General features: G+C 39.8%; 2 protein-coding genes across 2 annotated transcripts; both read left to right on the plus strand.

Annotated features, from left to right (window-relative positions):
• The first annotated feature begins 14 nt into the window (after nt 1-14).
• On the plus strand, nt 15-1,163 carry LOC144651556 (uncharacterized). Its single transcript, XM_078511522.1, has 2 exons — nt 15-130; nt 900-1,163. Exons 1-2 carry the CDS (start codon nt 50-52, stop codon nt 1,095-1,097), a joined length of 279 nt encoding a protein of 92 aa, XP_078367648.1. The 5' UTR covers nt 15-49; the 3' UTR covers nt 1,098-1,163.
• Nucleotides 1,164-7,810: 6,647 nt separating this feature from the next.
• On the plus strand, nt 7,811-19,111 carry LOC144651600 (ubiquitin carboxyl-terminal hydrolase CYLD-like). Its single transcript, XM_078511543.1, has 4 exons — nt 7,811-7,848; nt 8,282-8,729; nt 18,107-18,421; nt 19,049-19,111. Exons 1-4 carry the CDS (start codon nt 7,811-7,813, stop codon nt 19,109-19,111), a joined length of 864 nt encoding a protein of 287 aa, XP_078367669.1.
• Nucleotides 19,112-19,337: the final 226 nt, after the last annotated feature.

A 19,337-nucleotide genomic window follows, 5' to 3' on the forward strand; every position in this document is an offset into this window, starting at 1 on the left:
AGGTGACCAATGGAGAGGCAAAGTGTCAGATTATGGTACTGCTAATTTCATGCAACAAACCATGACAGTTGCCCCTGGAGCTATGATTTACATTGCCCCTGAAGCACTCACTTCAAATCAAACAGTCAAGGTTAGCTATGCCAAACGATGTGAAACGTACATTCGAAGTGCCTTTGAAATACTGTAAACACAGTCAGACTTTTCCGGGATAACCCCTTAACTAGTGTCTGTATATGTCCCAGAGACAAACGCCTGAGCTTACGCAAATGTGCTGGGTACGCGTGGTTAAAAAAAAAACACATTTTTTCTTCTTTACGTGGGCGGGCGCTTAGTGCGCATAAACAGAAATATGCATCAGAACATTTTGAAAATAAGAATGGAAAATTTTAAATTTAAATTTTTGTTGTTGTTGTTTAATTTAAGTCCAATGTTCATGCCATAAGGAGCCAGGGTCTTGTTGCAGAAACTCGTCCCCTTTTACTCTCTGCGTCTTTTGGCGGCTTCTCAAACGACGCGCTAAATTTAATTACAGACACCAATTAAGTTTTTTTCTTTCCTTTTTTTTTTGAGGAGAAACACGTAAGTAAATAACACGTTTAATTTTCTTGCTGAAGAAACCCACTCACTTGTCGGAATCTCATTGGAAATATTTTTTAAGATATCAGGAGTTTTGCACTGAACTGTGGGAACATGTCGCGCGACCCTCAAAATAAATCGTCTGTTCTGCAGGCTATATTGGATAAAATTAAAGAGGAGTCATAGTTTTGAATGCAAATGTAGGTTGTGTTAATTATCCGTCGCTGTTGGTGTTCCAAAAGCGAACGTAAAACGCTTTTTGGAAATTGTAAATATCCTCAGTGAGGTTTGTTTTACTTTTTTCAAACTGTTGTTGTCTTTAGGTCGATGTGTACAGTTTTGGTGTTCTCCTCTGTGAAATGTGCATCCGGGAATTGCCAGATCCTGAAAGGCGTGGTCAACAAATTGCAATGGTAACAAACCGCCTGCTTCGAGCCTTCGTGCGGAAATGTGTACAAACAGAGCCTGGGGTGAGACCAAATATGGAAGAGATTATTGAGGAACTTGAAGAACCAGTTTAATGTCATGTCATAGCTACATTATTATGATCAAACTAACTGTAAGTTTGATTATCTTTAGTAGATATTTTTAACGAGTTCTATTCAGCAATTCGCATAATTGTAAAGTAGTAGACTAAACAATATTTTTTAATTAATGATTATTAAGAATATTTTCAAGAAAATAGTCTAAAATACTTTTTAAATGACGCCATGTAGTATTTTTTGCAGGTACCATAAACCTCTAAACGCAGTTTTTGGAAAAGCTAGTAAATGAACAAACACGATCTCGAATTCTCTATTTGTAAATATCTGCTTGTAGACTAAATGACATTGTTTAAGGAGCTCTAAAATTTTCGCAGTGGAGCCTGGAACCCCATTCGTTTTGCGGCTTGGAGCCGTAATATCTTTTTGCTACAGAGCGTGGAGCCCTAAGGTCGTTTATTTGTCAAAGATCCTGGAGCCCTGGGGCCGGGCACAGAGCCGTGGAGTTCTTAACTTAGCTCTTCAAATCTCTAAAAAGGCCATCAGTTTTTTTTCTTTTTTGTACGGAGGACTGATGTAAAACTCCAAAATCTAAGAATTCGAAAGAAGGCAGTCTTGAAACCTAAGAGTGCAATGAGTTCCAAATAAAAAAGAAAGTAAAAAGGGTCAATTTTATCTTTTGTTACAAAAAATGTAATTAATAAGTTATGAGAGTAGATTGGCGTATTGAAGTTCTCAAAGAGGATTTTATAGAGTGTTTTATATATAGTTATATTGTATACACGTTATTTTTACATAAATTTTAAATTTTTGTGCAGTAGCTTTTACAATAATAGACAGATTTTCGATAAAATTAACGAATCTCAGAATTTAAGATTATTAGGATTGATAAGCAAAATACTAAAATATATTTCCCAGGCATAAGTGATATACTGCATATTTTTGAGTAACGCTAGACCAGTTGTTACTGTACCTGAGACCCAGTCTTTTGGGAATCCGCGAATCTGATTGTTTTCCCATTGATAGCAAATGACTTTGAAAGGAAAAATTATTCTCTATTCTTGGCTCTCGTTTTAGTAGCGATTGTCAAATCGGCTGTGCCTCGTTAACTTGTAGTCTAATTATTAAATAAAAATAGATTTAGGTAGTTGTAAAGGTAGATTGGGAAAAAGTTATTTTTCCAAATATAAATTTAAATTTTGGTACAATAGTTTTTAGAATAATAGATACAATATTAAATAGAGAAAGTATATTTTTTTATAGAATGTATAGAAGTTTATTTTTGTTATTCCCTATTCATAAAAAATGGCTGGAACATTTAGGTTTTGGATAAGTCAAGGTCAAGCTGCCACTTCTCGATGCCTGGTAGTCTAGAGCTAATACAGGTGACATCCGAACCGGTATCCAACAACCTTGTACATTTCACATTTTCATTTTCCTGCCACATGCAGGGTAGATCTCCGCTGTGACCAAGGGCATTGTGGGACAATTGAGGCACTTTTAGTAGAGTTAGACACCGGTGGTGGTCTCACAGCACCGGTGTTGTTCAGTTTAAACGTGGCGAGGAACACTGACTGGCCACATGACCCATACCTCCACAATTAAAACATGTGATAGATCCTTGGGCTCTTTTTCGACCGCGAGGGCTGCCACGGTAGAAACGACCTTTTTTACGTCCTCTGCCACGGACAAGAGGAGTGTGGCTGCAGTCCCTTTGAAAAATGAGCGGTATTTCCACAAGAAAAACACTTCTGAGGTGTCGACCATCGAGGGGCAGATTGTGCAGATGTGAGAACATTTACATCTTCTGGCTGTTCAGGGTTAGCCTGCCCTTGGAGAAGCACTTTGAGTTCATTCAGTTTGCTACAGGGTGCATCCAAGCGGCTATCCTTCTGACTAGAATCAACTGAAGCTACATGTTCGATGGGGGTCTGGGAACAAGCCAGGACTTCTTCGATACGACGAGCTTGTTTGGCAAGATTTGTATATGATTCAGTGGGGTAATCCAACTGCAGTTTTGAAGAAACTGACGAGTAACCACCTTCTGTGATGGCTCGTTGAGTGCTGTTCCTTCATCAATACTAAACGTGTTCCGATACAACTTTCCAAAACAGCAAAATAAACCAGGAAAGACTCGCCTCGTGAGGATTGCTTTTTTCAACTAAGGCCACTCTTTTCGATCAGTTTTTTCAAATGGAAAAATGTATGGTACAAAGATAATATAAGCAGTGAACGACAAGTGTCGTAAAGCGAGGTTAACTTTGTATGATAGCGTTTCACTTGAAACAAGTGTCCGTTGTCCGTTATAAACGGGTGTCCATCTTGGGTTACTGCTAGAGAACATGTCTGTATTAAGCGGGTGCCGTAAAGGGGGCTCCACTGAATTTTTATTTACGTTAGTTTGACAAATTTCCTGAAAATGTTTAACCCTGAATATGCTGAAATTACTCCAAAAAAACGTTTTTAACCATTAATTGATTTTCTTGGCTCTACGTCCTAAATTTCTCTAAACTTTGCTAGAAATGCACTTTCTGACACTGCAGTAAACTTTTGATAAAATTTCCATGTAAAAATGTGCAATATTTTACTTTGGCGCATGCGAATAAGCCTTTTTTTTCGCTGAACCGTTCCGATTATTTTTCCTTGCTCCTTTCCTTTTCGTTTTTTCTCTGCTTTCTTATTCTCTCTATCTCTTACTCTGTGAACCCCTTCTACTGACCTGAAAAGTTTTGATCTTAACCCATGGAAAACCCTGGAAAGGAGACCTTGATCAAGTACTGGTATATTGGTCTGTTTAAACACCAGACGTAAAGTGAAACGGCAATAGCGCGAAATATTGACGGATCGCGCATAAGCAATGAACGGCACGCATACATGTATGCAAGAGAGGCTCTCTTGATGTATGATAAAAGCCCAGGATTGATTTCCGCATCAAGTCGATACTGAAGATTGTGTGACATTTCCGCATTAAAATGTAATCAAGTCAACATCGCTTACTAGAATCACTTACATGTAATGCAACTTATCAGATAGAATATTTAAGATCAACTAAATCAGCATGCAAGTGGATAGAAATTTCTGTAGAATTCTGGCTTTTCGTACAAATAGGAATGCAGTTCGGTGTGTGACACTTGCAGACTGCAGATCCGTAGACTTTTCACTCCGGCTAGCCTACTACGCACTTCGGTTAGCCTACTATTCACTCAGGTTAGCCTGCAGCTGAGTAACACTTCGGTTAGCCTGTTTAAAGTTAGCTTCCAATAATGGTAATGGTAACACAATATATTCTCTTAGTCTGCTGTCGATGGGTAATCTTTGAGTAATCAGCTGATTAGTCATTTAATATTGGCGATGATCTATGGGAAATCGATGTACAAAAAATTTGTAGCCTGTCGATTACTTATCGATTTTATCGATAACCTTTTAATTATCCATCGATTGCTTATTGATTTAAATATAGCATTATTATGCAATACATCTGAAACGCTTTTCGTTTTAGCATTATTCTAAATTATGACTGACTTTCCTGTAACAAATCTTTACATGAATGGTTCGAGACGATAATAGTAAGCTATAAGAGGAATTGTACATGAAAGTAATCCAAAATTCGCTTAATGCGCGAGTTGGAGCTCCCTCGTGCGAATGGACCGGTGGGTGGTGTCCGTCTATTTATTTTTAACTTCATATTCTAATTTTAAAATCACCTTAAATTTCCAATTTTTCTTATTTCTCTAAATGTTACCAATCCTTTAAGAAAAACTATCTCCTCCCAAAAATATCCAAAAATCACCCAAATATTTACACAGCACCCCTACACAGATTTATGGGACGAGCAAAGGGTTTTTGCATTGCTAGGTAAATCGGCGAACGAGATATTTCCTTGGCTTCGAGCAGTGTTGTGTTACACAAATGCGATTTATAAGGATTTGTATATAGACTGTCCGCACCCTTTCGATTTTTCAACGCAAACGGAGCGAGCGAACGAGCGAGCGCGCGGGGAGAGGTCGGCGGGAGCGAGCGAAGCGAGCGAAAGCCTGTTTTTTTCGCTCCCGCCCCCCACCCTCTTGCTTCTTCCGTTTTGCGCTGGCGTCCAGTTTCTCGCCGTTCTCACAGCAGAGCCAGGGGCAGTTAGTGGGGGCAGGGGAAAGTCTATAGGCCAATTTTCTTTTCACCCGTAGAGAGTTTCCCCTGCCCCCACTAACTGCCCCTGGGTCTCCGAGGATAGGCCTTTCTCGATTATGCTAGTAAAACTGGCATTTAATGCTACTAGAAATTCTCGCATAAAGCCCAAAAAATGCGGGTGTCGGTAAAACGCCGACTCGGGGTCGGGGTCGGGGTCGGGGTCATTTTTTTATTTTTTATTTTTATAAAATTCATCGATTCAGAAAAAAAAATACAAAGTTTATATTAGCGTGTGGGAAATTTCGAGTCGGACTAAGCATTTCCTTCACAAAATAGCCGGGAATTTTGTTCCTTATAAGTTCAAAAGTATAAAAGAAGAAATTTGTGGTCTAACAGGCGACAGGTGAAATTCTCTATTACATGTAAACAGCTTGACGGATAGAATGTGCTGCCGATTTCTTTCTGAGCGCTATCTTCTCGCCAACATAGCATGAACTTTTCAGGTTTAAATCAAATTGTGCATGCGTTTGTGTAGCAAGAGAAAATTAATTCAGGTTTATATCGTTAAAATAAAGCCGCCTTTCATATCCAAAAATTATTTATAAGGAAGCAGAATTGTTTTGTTTAGACAGCGAAGCTCGCATTAACATGACTCGCAATCTTTAATTTTTTAAATTCTGTTATTGTTTTAAATATAAGTGAAGGTATTTAGCCATTTATCCAATTTGCGTGACCGAAATGCGGAAAGACATTTTAAATAAAATTGATCTTAATGTACACATCGTTTTCGACGCAAATGGTGAGTTGTAGCCTGGCCGCCTTTCATCGCTCCCGCTTACTACACACACCATACAATCTTCAAATTCGATCCAGTTCACAAATGAAGCACACAATTTGTACAAAATTTTAAAAAGCTGGCTGTATGTTTTGATTTTTGAGGAACTTTCGTGACTGAAACATGTTACAACAAACTGCCCGACATGCGAGTTTCTCTGTCAAAACAAACCGCAGTTCATGGCCACCAAATTCTACTACAAAAATCTGCCGCGTATGTTTAAAAGTAAACAGATTTAGAATATTTGCGAGACAACGTCTACGCGAGTTTCTCTTGAATTCTCTGTTTATACCTAATTTGTTTCAGTGTGACTGAAAACCGAACAGCCTCTCAGTACAAAATCTGTTTTTTTAAGTTCTTATGAATCACAAGGTGGTTCTGTTGATCAACAAAATGCAAAATGAGCAAAGAACGGCTAAAATTTAGGTTATGCTGACGAGGAAGTATTACCCCCGCTTTTAGTGTTTGGTACATAGCGGTTTGTTGTAACAAACAACACGGATCGAAATCCGCTAATCACAGCCCACCAGCATGACCTTTTGACCTTGTGGGTGAAACCAACAAGGGTATCCATCGGTTTTGATAAATAAATAAATTGCTATATTTAGAGAGGAAGCCACATCAGCGCTAGCTGGTTTTCATGCGGGTCCTCTGTCTGATAGGCTCATTTCAAACAGCACGTCGAAAGATTCTGTCGAAAGATGATGTGGGAAGATGGACGTAGAAAGATAGCTATGCACGTAACATTGAAAGCGGGTATTATTCGATTACAGAAAAGTAGACAAAGTAGGCTAAACTGTATGTAAAAGTTAAATTTCACCACTCGCCTGTTAGAAATCCTTCTCTTATACTTTTGAACTTATAAGGATCAAGATTTGTGGCAAATTTGTCAAGGAAATACTTTTTTCGACTCGAAATGCCCCACACGCGAATATGAACTTTTTAATTTTTTTTTCTGAGTCAGTGAGTTGTTTAAAAAAAAATTAAAAAATTGACTCCGACCCCGACCCCGACCCCGAGTCGGCGTTTTACCGACACCCAAAAAATGCTAAAATAATGCCTGATTTCCTTAAAAAATGCCACTTGAATTCCAAAAATGCTTTGTTTTATTTCAAACAAAACGAACAAACTCTCACATTATATGCTCATATCAACAACAGGTGATACTTAATAATTGTTTGTTTATAAAAAATAAAAAATAAAATAAAAATATTTAAAAATAAAAAACACACACACACAAGTACACAAGTAACACAACGCACAAACAGTCAAAACAGACAGAAAACAATCAAATTATGTAATCAAAATTGTGAAACTTTAGGATTATTTATCCTTCTGAGTTCTGAGTGCTGAAAATCTGGATCACAGCCATGAAAAGTGACAGAAAATGCTGGCAATTCTTTTTTGAAGAAAAAACCAAAAAAAATGCTCGTTTTCCCAAAAAATGCCGAAAAAAATGCTAGCATAATCGAGAAAGGCCTATCCGAGGATGGCTCATCGATCGAAAAATTTGTAATTGTAAAGGAACTTGACGATTTTGGTTCAAACGGTTAAAAATTAAATAATCTGTGAATAAAATCGACTTACCTTGTTTCTGTTTTGTATTCTTTGTTCTTTGTCCGCATCCTAGGTCATTTTGAAGCGTTTTCGGCGAGTATTAAATGCTGGCTGGCGGTGTTCCGCCAGCGTTACAGTTCCGCCGCGCCGTTCACCGCTCAGCGTTACCGCCAGCGTTACTCGCTGGTAACACCACCAGCCAGCGTTACTCGTCGAAAACGCTTCAAAATGACCTGAGATGGGGACAAAGAACAAAGAATGCAACATGGAAACAAGGTAAGTCGACTTTATTCACAGATTATTTAATTTTAAACCGTTTGAACCAAAATCGTCGCGTTCCTTTACAAATCCTTTCTTCCTTATACATCGCACCGATTACACTACCAATTGATTATTCATTGATATCATTTATGTCAACGATCAGTTACGTCTGGTCTATGTTTATCCATAGTCATGACAATCAAAGATGTACAAACAATCAAAGTGCAAAGTTTCCTGTGCTTAACTCGGTTGGAGTAATCGTAACACGACCCATCCATCGGTCCCTCAGGCCATAACAAAAGGCGATAGTCATGCAAGCTAACGAGTAGTTTAAGAAATTCCATCAAAATAGAAAACGCTTCTGCTGAAAGATAAGCTTACCTTCTATGGATTTAGTAAGGTCACGTGTACGGCAGAGGACATGATATAGTTGTTTCTTTGTCTGCAGTGCGCAGAAGTATGTCTGCAGTATGGAAGAGCTCAAGAAAAAATATATTCTACTTCATGATCATATCAAACCAACGCAAGTACTGCGAGGCGATTTATTGGAAGCTCTTCCTGAAGCTAAACAATCTTTAGATTCAACTAAAATTACAGTCCTTGCAAGAATTAATCGCTATCCATTTCAGTTGCGTCTTGAATGTAGCACCGAGGATTTAGCTCAACTTTCGGACGAAGATGCCAACTTGCTTGTGGCGATTTCTGCCGCTCAATTGAGATATGAAACGTTTATCGACAAAAAACGTCTGGACTTTGGGCGACGACTTTCACCGGAGAGTGATGTTTTTGTTTCAGTGAAAGGAGTTTCTGGAGTTTCACAGGATTTACCTGGTGTCGTTCGGTACAAGGGTAAAATACTGTTTACCGCTGGAACTATGTTTGGAGTTGAACTAATTGTAAGTAGCTTGTTTGATGTAGTATTATAAAAGATGCTATATTAACCCAGGATGCTATACTTATGCATCAGTCTATTTCAGCAGTGATCACCTCCCCTCCCGAATGAAATGGCCCCAAGCTATCCTGAGGCATTTGAACATCTCGCTTTATTTTGCCGCATTGCATAAAATGCTTAATTATATATATGTCTGAATTTATCAAAACCAGGTCAAGGAAATTTTTGATCGTTTTAAGCGAAATCGCTGTAAACGCGTTTTTTTCTCGCCAGAAACTATCTCCAAACTCGATGATATAAAAACTAAAGGGAATGTCAGTCTTTTTTTTTCTCTTCTCCTCTCTTTTCTTCACCTTTCAGCGCTGTATTTCTTTTTTTTTTTTTCCCTTTCTTGTGGCGTTTTGAGGCAATTCACGCAGTAACGTACTTGTTCAAGAATACTGACGTCACTTTTCTTTGACCCGGTTTTGATAAATTCAGACATATGATTCAATAGTATGACCGGAGAGGCTAGTGAATGTTACACTGGAGCAGGGAAAGCCTAGATTTCTCTCTAGATGCATAGAAAATGATTGATTGTAACTCAAGAAGCTCATTCTCGGCCTTTCCGGTCATACTATTGAATCATATGTCTGAATTTATCAAAACCAGGTCAAGGAAATTTTTGATCGTTTTAAGCGAAATCGCTGTAAACGCGTTTTTTTCTCGCCAGAAACTATCTCCAAACTCGATGATATAAAAACTAAAGGGAATGTCAGTCTTTTTTTTCTCTTCTCCTCTCTTTTCTTCACCTTTCAGCGCTGTATTTCTTTTTTTTTTTCCCCTTTCTTGTGGCGTTTTGAGGCAATTCACGCAGTAACGTACTTGTTCAAGAATACTGACGTCACTTTTCTTTGACCCGGTTTTGATAAATTCAGACATATATGCATTTCAATAAATACTATAGGTTATCGGTCAGTACAAAAATGCAGACCGCTCTGAGACTGCAGAATCCAGACTACAGTCTTCAAACCGGGTACATCCTGAGGCATTTGAACATCTCGCTTTATTTTGCCGCATTGCATAAAATGCTTAATTATATATGCATTTCAATAAATACTATAGGTTATCGGTCAGTACAAAAATGCAGACCGCTCTGAGACTGCAGAATCCAGACTACAGTCTTCAAACCGGGTACAAAATATAGACTAAGCACTAATTGCAGATTGCAGACTGCAGCCTGGTACAAAATGCATCATTTTTGTTGCAACTTCGCACTCGAGGGGAGATGACTACAAAACTCGAAATCTCTTTAAAAACAAATTATTTTATCCTTGACACTTGGTTTCTTGATGTACATGACTGTACGAGGATGGGCCAAGAACATTCCCCAATAAAGCGAATTTCCGTAAAAGATGACATTAAAAAGACCATTGCGTGACAGTGGTAAGGAAATAACCATAGGCAGATAATCCTCTGTGTTTGAGGCCGCTTTTTGATCTCATACATTCACTGTAATTTGTAACAACTTACCTCGGCTTAAGTCAACTGATCGTGAGCAATATTCCATAAAATACTGAATAATTAATTTTGAATCTTTTGATCCGAAAATTCGACCTACTGTATTATATCTCACTTACCTCACGATCGGTTGACTCAAGCTGAGGACAGTCCTTACAAGATACAGTGAACATAATGAGATTGGATGAGATAAAACAGTGTTTCTAGCCTCCTACGCAGACGTTCTTTGGGCTCGTCACGCGTTAATTTCTCCCCCACGAACGTCTGCTCAACCGAGCGGCCACTTCCGTTCGCCGGCGGTTAACCAATCATGGTTCGTCTTCCAATATCTGGAAAGTGGGACTTTGACCTTAACGCTCCAAAAGCTGATCATCACGCTCAAGTAGCCTGCGAGCAGGCTCCCGATGATGTTTTCGGCGAGCGGAGCGAGCCGAGTAATGTGTCGGGTCGGGACAGGAAATCGGGGGAGCCTGCGGACAAAGCTTTTTTGCCGCCGTTCCGTGCACGAGATTCTAGTGCAACATCTGATTGATCGAATCACTGATTGTTGACAGGTCTTATCAACATATCTCAATTTGCCGACACCGTAAATATACACGGACGCGATGGAATGCGGCTTATTATGAAGTGAAAACATGGCGTCTTTGCGAATTACGAACGATCTCTTTGAACGTGCGTTGGACGATTCTTTAAAAGATTTCGTCCACATACGACAGATTACTGAACCATATGCTGGCATATACAAAACGCAAAATAGTCAACAGACTTGCGCGTGAAGAAAATTTCAAATCTATATTTGAATCATGTGGTGCCAACGTAACGCAACGAACAAGGGAGGTAAAAAATCCTAAACATCGAGCTAAAAAGACAGAGCGCTCGATCAAAATAATGCAAGAAGCATAGACTTTACAATACAGAAGGTCTCGCTGAAACCAACATTCAGCTTTTTCATAGTAAAGCTGACACAGTCTCTGGCGAAGCCGGACCAAGATTTAATCCGTGATAAGACAATACATCTTGCAACAGTATTGATTAAAATGCCGGGCCCGGCGTCAATAAAATGCAAGTAGTTTACATTTTCACGGAACATATAGGTCTTGTCCTTCCAGGGCGAACATTTTCAGAGCGTAAAGCATATCTTGCAAATAGAATTGAGCCAAAACAAACTGAACTAGCACAACATGTGGCAGAGTACAAATTTAGAGGTGTCATTCAACTCTACAAACGGAAACCTAGCCTGCGAACACGCTCCCGAGTGGGGTTTCCGCGAGCGGCGTACGCGAGCGAAGCGAGCGGAAGAGCGGGGCCTGAGGCGGAGCCTGTAGACTTTGTTTGATTCCGCCCATCCGCCCACTTGTAATAATAAATGTATCCTGTAACAAATCTGTCAGAAAGGTAATTAGACCTGTCAAAAATTATGTATTTTATGCTCGAATGCATCGGCTCTCATAACGTTCGCGCGCACTTGGATTTGCCGTTTCTTAAAGAAATCTGAAATTACTGATCTCGCCTCACGGCAAACGAGTGCCAATGGTTTCCGTATTCAACACGCTGAAAAACAAAGAATTGCTTATTGCTTTATACCAAGAAAGTGTGGTTTTAGCTGCGAAAATTGAAAAGCTGGGGACAACGCTTGCGGCGTGGAGAAAATTCTGAATTCTCATGCCTTTCTTGTGCTCGACAACTTGTCCGACTTTCTCACTCCTGTTAAAATGATTACCGGCCGTTGCAATAAATCTTTGGAACAGCCAGAGAATTCTTTTGAGTGTACGATTCCGCCAAGCTACAAGAACTTCGGCGCTGCGATCGCTGACTAGTGAAACACCTTCAGCAAAACGCCAACAAGATCGACTCTTGAGCAACAAAGAGAATGTGAGCTTTAATAGCAAACCACGACGGCAATGTGAACGAAAACGTCACCAAACAAAAGGTTTATGAGCAGAATAAAAGCCCTGCACGTGCGTTTTATATCCTGGTACATTTCTTGGCCGTTCTCTGGAAAACAACAACGTCAAATGGCCAAATTTCTGCGTATTTTAAAGAGAGTGAACGACGTCGGCTAAATTTTCGAATTTCTATTTGATGATGAACGCTTTCTGACGTATTTAGCTCCAACTTGTTCCTAAACCAATAGATACACTGAATACATTTGGATAATAATTGCGAGATTCTCCAGTAAAATTTAAATTTATCTTGCACCAGGCGTTGTCCTCGGCGTCGCCGTCGTTATTGCTAAAGATTTATATTATTGTCGATCGACGGGGAAAACGTTATCGAAGGAATCGGAAATAATCGATCACGGCGGCAAGAGTATGCAAACTTGTAGCGCAATACTTTGTGTTGACAGCATCTATCAATATTCATCGCTCAGTTGTCAAAAATTAGCGGTTTGACCAATCAGGTCATGATACCAGAATCTGGTATCATGGATCGGCGGTTTCAAAGGACTGTCCACAGGCTCCCGCGCCCACGTACTCCCCCTCAGGCCCCGCTCTTCCGCTCGCTTCGCTCGCGTAAGCAGGTCGCTTCGTTCCCCACTCGCTTTGCTCGCGGAAACGCCACTCGGGAGCCTGTTCGCAGGCTAACGGAAACCACGCAGCGCGGACTAATGACCTCTATACATTTCCTTGGCCACAATCAGACGGCTCATTTCAATACATAATGCCACCAAATAAAAACAGTACCTTCAGAAAGAAGTCGGAAGCAAATAAGGTCGAAAGACCGAACTTACCATAGAACGGCTAAAGTACAAATGTCACGAACGTAGGAGTCTGTGTAGGCCCGTCACCTTTATTTACAATTGACTTTTTTTTTTTTTTTTGAGGATCGCTCCGATCCATATTGGAGAAAAGCGCGGTTTTTTCCCGCGAGCTGTCATTTTCAAGTACGCTCCAATTACATTCCAATGCATCTAGGCGGAGAAGGCGGAGTTGATGACACGTTGTCGACAGATTAGTGACAGATGATGACAGGTTTATAAAAAGGGGCGGAATGGCTGCCTCCATGCTTTGTCAACAGACTCTCTCTCCCAGCCCCCTCTCCGCTCTTCCTTTTTCTTTTCGCCCCCTCCCCGACCGGAGAGCCTGTTCGCAGGCTACGCTCAAGTGACAAAACGCTCGATCAAAATTTTGCAGGAAACATAAGCTTTACGCGTTATACAACACAGAAATCTCTCTAAAACTACGAAAGCCGAGGAGGGACATCACATTTCAGACTTCGACTTCAGACTTCAGACTTCAGACTTCGGACTTCGGACATCGGACTTCAGACTTCGACTTCAGACTTCAGACTTCGGACTTCAGACTTCGGACTTCAGACTTCAGACTTCCGCCTTAAGAATTCAGAGACTTCCGCCTTCGCTTGATTTCCGCTGACCTCCGAGTTGTTAAGTAGTTAGTTAGATTAGGCAGATCCACTATTTAAAGTCAGTTTCGCTATCTATAAAGTCAGATCCGGTTGTTAGTAGTTGGAGGAACGGCGGAACGCGGAACGGCGTAACGGCAGAACGAGAATCGGCGTAACGATATTTGTTTTTTATAACTTACATTAATTTATTGCTATGAACAAAATTAACTAATAAATTCTCACTTACCTGGAACCATTTTTTTTCTTTATTTCACATATGGCTTAGCTTATACATGACCTCTGGACCGTCACACGAGACAAAGGGTTATAAGAGTTATGCAAATAGAGAAAAAGAAATACCTGGTTTAACCCTTTCAGTGCTGAATTTCTCCAAAAACTGGTTTTTTTTCTACCGTTAAACTGAATTTTTGATGGTACGATCCTGAATTTCCCTTAACTTTGCTTAAAAACCACTTTTCCACAATGCAGCAAGATTTTGAGGAAGATTCCATTAAAAATTGTACAAAAATGTACTTTGGTGCATGCGCATAAGCCAAAATTTGGACTTTTTTTTTTTTTTTTGCGAAATTGTTTCCATTTTTTTCTTGCTCCTTTTCCTTTCGTTTCTCTTGGCTTTGTTATTTGCACCACTTTCTACTGTATCCATCCTTCCTAATTCTTGGCTTGCACGTGACGTCAGAGATGTTTCCATATTTGGGTATCCGCCATATTGGTGTTCCACCGCGGGTGAAATTTACATATGTTTATATGCCATCGCTGTTGAATGACTCGAAATTTCAATGGATTTCCCGGAAAACGAACGTGTTCCTTCAATAGATGAGCTTTGTAGTACGATTCCAGTATTATCTGAGTATTGCAGAAAACTCGACGACCACGTAAAACGAAGATATTTAGAAAAAATCGCCGAGGTTGGAGTCGATCCGGTCACTATTCCCGATGAGCAGTTTATGGTAAATAAAGGTGACGACGGCCTACACGACTCCTACGTTCGTGACATTTGTACCTTTACCGCTCTATATTAAGTTCGGTCTTTCGACCTTATTGGCTTCTGACTTCTTTTTGAGGGTACTGTTTTTATTTGGAGGCATTATGTCTTGAATATAGCCGTAAGATTGTGGCCAAGGAAGTGTCTAGAGGTCATTGCGCTGCGTGATTTCCATTTGTAGAGTTGAATGGCACCTCTAAATCTGTATTCTGCTACATGTTGTGCTAGTTTAGTTTGTTTTGGCTAAATTCTATTTGCAAGATGTGTTTAAGGCTCTAAAAATGTTTGCCCGGCCTGGAAGGACAAGATCTGAAATGTTCCGGGAAAATATAAACTACTTGCATTTTATTGACGCCGGGCCCGGCATTTTAATGCAAGACGTATTGTCTTATCACGGATAATCTTAAGACTGTTTCAGCTTTACTATGAAAAAGCTGAAAGTTGGTTTCAGAGAGACCTTCTGTATTGTTAAGTCTATGCTTCTTGCATTATTTTGATCGAGTGCTCTGTCTTTTTAGCTCGATGTTTAGTATTTTTTACCTCCCTTGTTCATTGCGTTACGTTGGCACCACATGATTCAAATATAGATTTGAAATATTTCACGCGCAAGTCTGTTGATTATTTTGCGTTTTGTTTACGCTAGTCTATGGTTCAGTTCAGGCAAGACCATGGTTTTGATCCTCCGTGTGGATCTCATCAGTTGCCGGTATTTAGTTTTCTTTAGTAAATAAAGGTGACGGGCCTACACGATTCCTACGTTCGTGACATTTGAACATTTGCCGTTCTATGTTAAACTCGGTCTTTCGGTCCCACGAAGAAGCTGCGGCTCCAGAATGAAAATGCTGATCACAAACCCTATCGTTACTTAAGATTTCTTCTGTGAGGTCATCGCGGCTTATTGCTGAGATCCATCTTCGCCTTTGCTCAATGCTGAGCTCTTCAACTTCTGGCCCTGATTCGTCACAACTCAGTTGTGATTGATACAATCGTATTCCCTTATCTCGACCAGTTTTTCTAGAACAGCCCACGATCAGGCATATAGGCATTTTGAGGACGCGAAACTGGAAAAAACTCGACGGAACACTTGTGTTTGTGACTGGCATCCGTCCGCCATATTGGTATTTGGAACACCATCATGGCGGACGGAAGTCACACGTAATCGGGAAGTCACGTGAGTGCAAGCCAAGATTAGACCAAAAAAGTTTTGATAAAAACATTGGTAAACCCTGTCAAGAGGACCTCGATCTTTTACAGGTGTTTTGGCCTTTTTAAGCACCGATTTTGCACTAAAAAGTGATTGACTTTTTCTCGATTAGCTCTGTTAGGATGCGACCGATACGCAAAATGAATAGTTCTTTGAAAAGGTCAAACCTAGCTCTATCAGATGCTTATCACCAAAGTCTGTTGACTTTTAAATTAATGACGTCACAAGTGGTTCATTGACTGCTCCTCCAAATGTCGACAAAAGTCGACTTTAGCACTGAAAGAGTTAAATGGATCTTTTGGACAATTTGGCACTTTCCTGCTAAAACTGGACTTAACTTTTATTAGCTGATTTACGCGCTATTTCTGATACCACATGGAAAGCAACGGTTCTTGTCCGATCGCCAAAGTTAAGCCCTGTTGGGCGGGATTAGTACTTGGATGGGTGACCAACTGAAAATACCCCTTGTTGTGGGCTTTTCATTTTCTTTCTTTCTTTTTCTTACGAAATCAGTAACTTTTCAGGCCCTTATATTTTTTTCCAACTGTAAATTCCCATTTATTTATTATTTTTATTTATTTATTTTTATTATTTGTTTTTTACTTGCTTCGGCTTTATTTGTACGTTTCATTGTCTCGATCGGGGCGAGAAAGTCCTAAGGGCAGTCGCGCTACTGAGCTTCTCCTTGAAATCCTCACTCGAAATAAAATCGAAATCCTAGCTCTAGATCGATCTAGAAGGATTAAGAAGATATGCATGCCCTTTATTTTGTGAAATATATTTACTGTTTTTTTGTTTGTATGTATGTTTGTTTGTTGTCCAGTTTTACGTAATTAAGTCAAGAGGTCATGTATAAGCCAAAAACGATATTGCGGCCTATTGTGTGTGAAATAAAGAAAAAAAAAGATTCCAGGTACCGCTGTCTGCAGGTCTGCAAAGTGGGAATTTATTAATTTAATTTTGTTCATTGCAATAAGTTGATTAAGTTATTAAAAAAAAAAAAAAAAAAAAAAAAAAAAAAAAAAACAGAAAAAAATCTCGTTACTCCGATTCTCGTTCTGCCGTTACGCCGTTCCGCGTTCCGCCATTATACAGTTTACTTACAACCGGATCTGACTTTATAGATAGCGGATCTGACTTTAAATAGTGGATCTGCCTGATCTAACAACTCAACAACTCGGAGATCAGCGGAAATCAAGCGAAGTCTGAAGTCTGAAGTCTAAAGTCCGAAGTTTGAAGTCTGAAATGTGATGTCCCTCCTCGGCTTTCGTACTACGTAAAACAAAGCTGTAGCTTTCTCGAAGTAAAGCTTGTATCAGGCAAAGCCGGACCAAAATAAATATGTCACAGATATTCATCCGTAATAAAAGATGTAAGGCATCTGATGCCGTCACAGATATTAAATGCAAGTAATTAATAGCTTGCGCAAAGTTTCAGACCTTGCCCTTCCAGAACGAAAATTTTGAGTGCTTCAAACATGTCTTTCAAACAAAAATGAGCCAAACAAACTGCTCACGTGAAACACAAAGCAAATTACAGATTGCCAAAATCTACAAACAGGAAACAAGCAGACCCGAGGCCACAGACTTGCGGCTCTATTCAACTTCAAACGCCTGCTAGAAATACTGTATATAGTGCTTTTCAAAAACAAGCAATAATTAAGTAAAATAAGTCGGAAGACTATAAAGAACGGCAAAAGTACAAATGTCGCGAATGTTTATGGTCGTGTAAGCTCTCGATGTGAATCGATTTGCGGAAATTGCCCCGCAGGTGAGCCGCGTCTGTCAAGTTCCGTAGACGGATGCTGATTGGTTTCTTCAAAACAAAGACAAACCGCCGGCGAACGGAAGTGGCAGCTCGGTTGAGCAGACGTTCGTTGGGGAGAAATGCGTGACGAGCCCAAAGAACGTCTGCGTAGGAGGCTACAGTGTTTCGTGATGCTTACGTGATCGGTGCTTACGTGATACTTTCGTATCACGAAAGAATGGGGCACTTATAAGAATAGGGTCGCCTATTAGAATAGGAGCGCTTATTAGAATGGGGGCGATTATTGGAATAGGGGCGCTTATTGACAAAAGCACATTCGAAGGTGGGCGCTTATTTGAAAGGGGCACTTATTGGAAGGAGGGCACTAAATTGAATCAGTAAATAAACATGACACAGAAAGCATCATACCTTCAATTGATCGGCTCCATTGCATTATGCACTTTCTTTACGTCTATGAGTTTATTCCTTGTTTTTTTTTAAACTGCTACAGTGATGATTTTAGAATGACCACTGTGTTAAACAAATAGTAAAAGCTGATATAAACTTTAACTGTTTCTAGAGAAATCCAGGCCAAGGAACAACTGATGGGACGTTCGCAGGCAAGCGGTACTTTACCTGCAGATCAAATTCTGGTGTTTTTGTTGGTCTTGATAAATTAAAATCTCGAGAAGATCCCAACTCAAGTTCTCTTTCTAAATCCCCAAAAAGAGATTTAGAACAAAAGTCATCTCAGAAAAGATCTAACAAAAAACTGAAAATTTATCAAAGAGTCGTCACTTTCATTGGCGATCATCCAGTAAGAGGAACTGTACGTTATATTGGCGAGGAGAAAGATTCAAGTGGAAATCTGCGAACAATTGTAGGTTTGGAAATGGTAGGTTTTAATTCACATTGAAACTTATATCCGGCAAGTTCTCAGTATTTTAAAACTAGTTTTGTTTAGTGTGTTGGGGGAAAAAGTTGAGGGTTTTTTTTCTGTGTCCGTAAAATAGCTGACATGATATCTTAAGACCACTTTTCCGATGCATACAACTAGTTCTTGTTTGAACGTCATACAGGAAGCAGTCAGTTTTATTTTCTGTCGTCGTTATTTATATGGAAAACAAAAACCTGCGTTCATAGCAGGAACTAAAGAAGATCTTACCATGCAAATATCATTCTCTGCTGAACATTAACATGATATAAACATTCTCAGAATAGGAGAGTAATATTTACTTAGTCATAAGACTAGTGGAAAACACAGGTTAGAAAGTGCGGGCCTAGACACACTAAGACTTAAGGTGCCTTCATCGTCACCTTCCGCCTCCCATGTGACAGAAGCCTCGATCTCAGTTGACAAACTTTTGCGATTGACATTTTCTTCGCATTCTAATCGTTCCTTGTGAAGGAAAAAATTTCAACTTCCTGTCAGGATTGACACATGTTCGGATCCTTTTGCATTGTAATCGTTCATGGTGGAACAACAAATAACTTAAGGACTTAACTAACCTAACTTTAACAGGGGGCGAAAATTTCACAGACGGTGTCGATAAATCACTGGACAAAAGACAGTTATTCTGAGTAACGAGTCACGCAAGGAATGCATGATTTAATCGAACACGCGGTGTAATTGAGATGTGGTGATTTTCCAGCGTTGCAAGATATTTTTTAATTGTTGAAATCATTCGTTTTGCCGTGGTTTATTTGCTTCCAATCTTCCATAATCTTCCATGTGACTGAACGTGGCGCGAACGCGTAATACGCAATCCGCTGGACACTGTCAAGATTAGGGTTGCGGTCCTCTCTTGGGC

The sequence above is a fragment of the Oculina patagonica genome, chromosome 4, assembly GCF_052425735.1.
Source record: "Oculina patagonica isolate OP01 chromosome 4, crgOcupat, whole genome shotgun sequence".
Classification (NCBI taxonomy): domain Eukaryota; kingdom Metazoa; phylum Cnidaria; class Anthozoa; order Scleractinia; family Oculinidae; genus Oculina; species Oculina patagonica.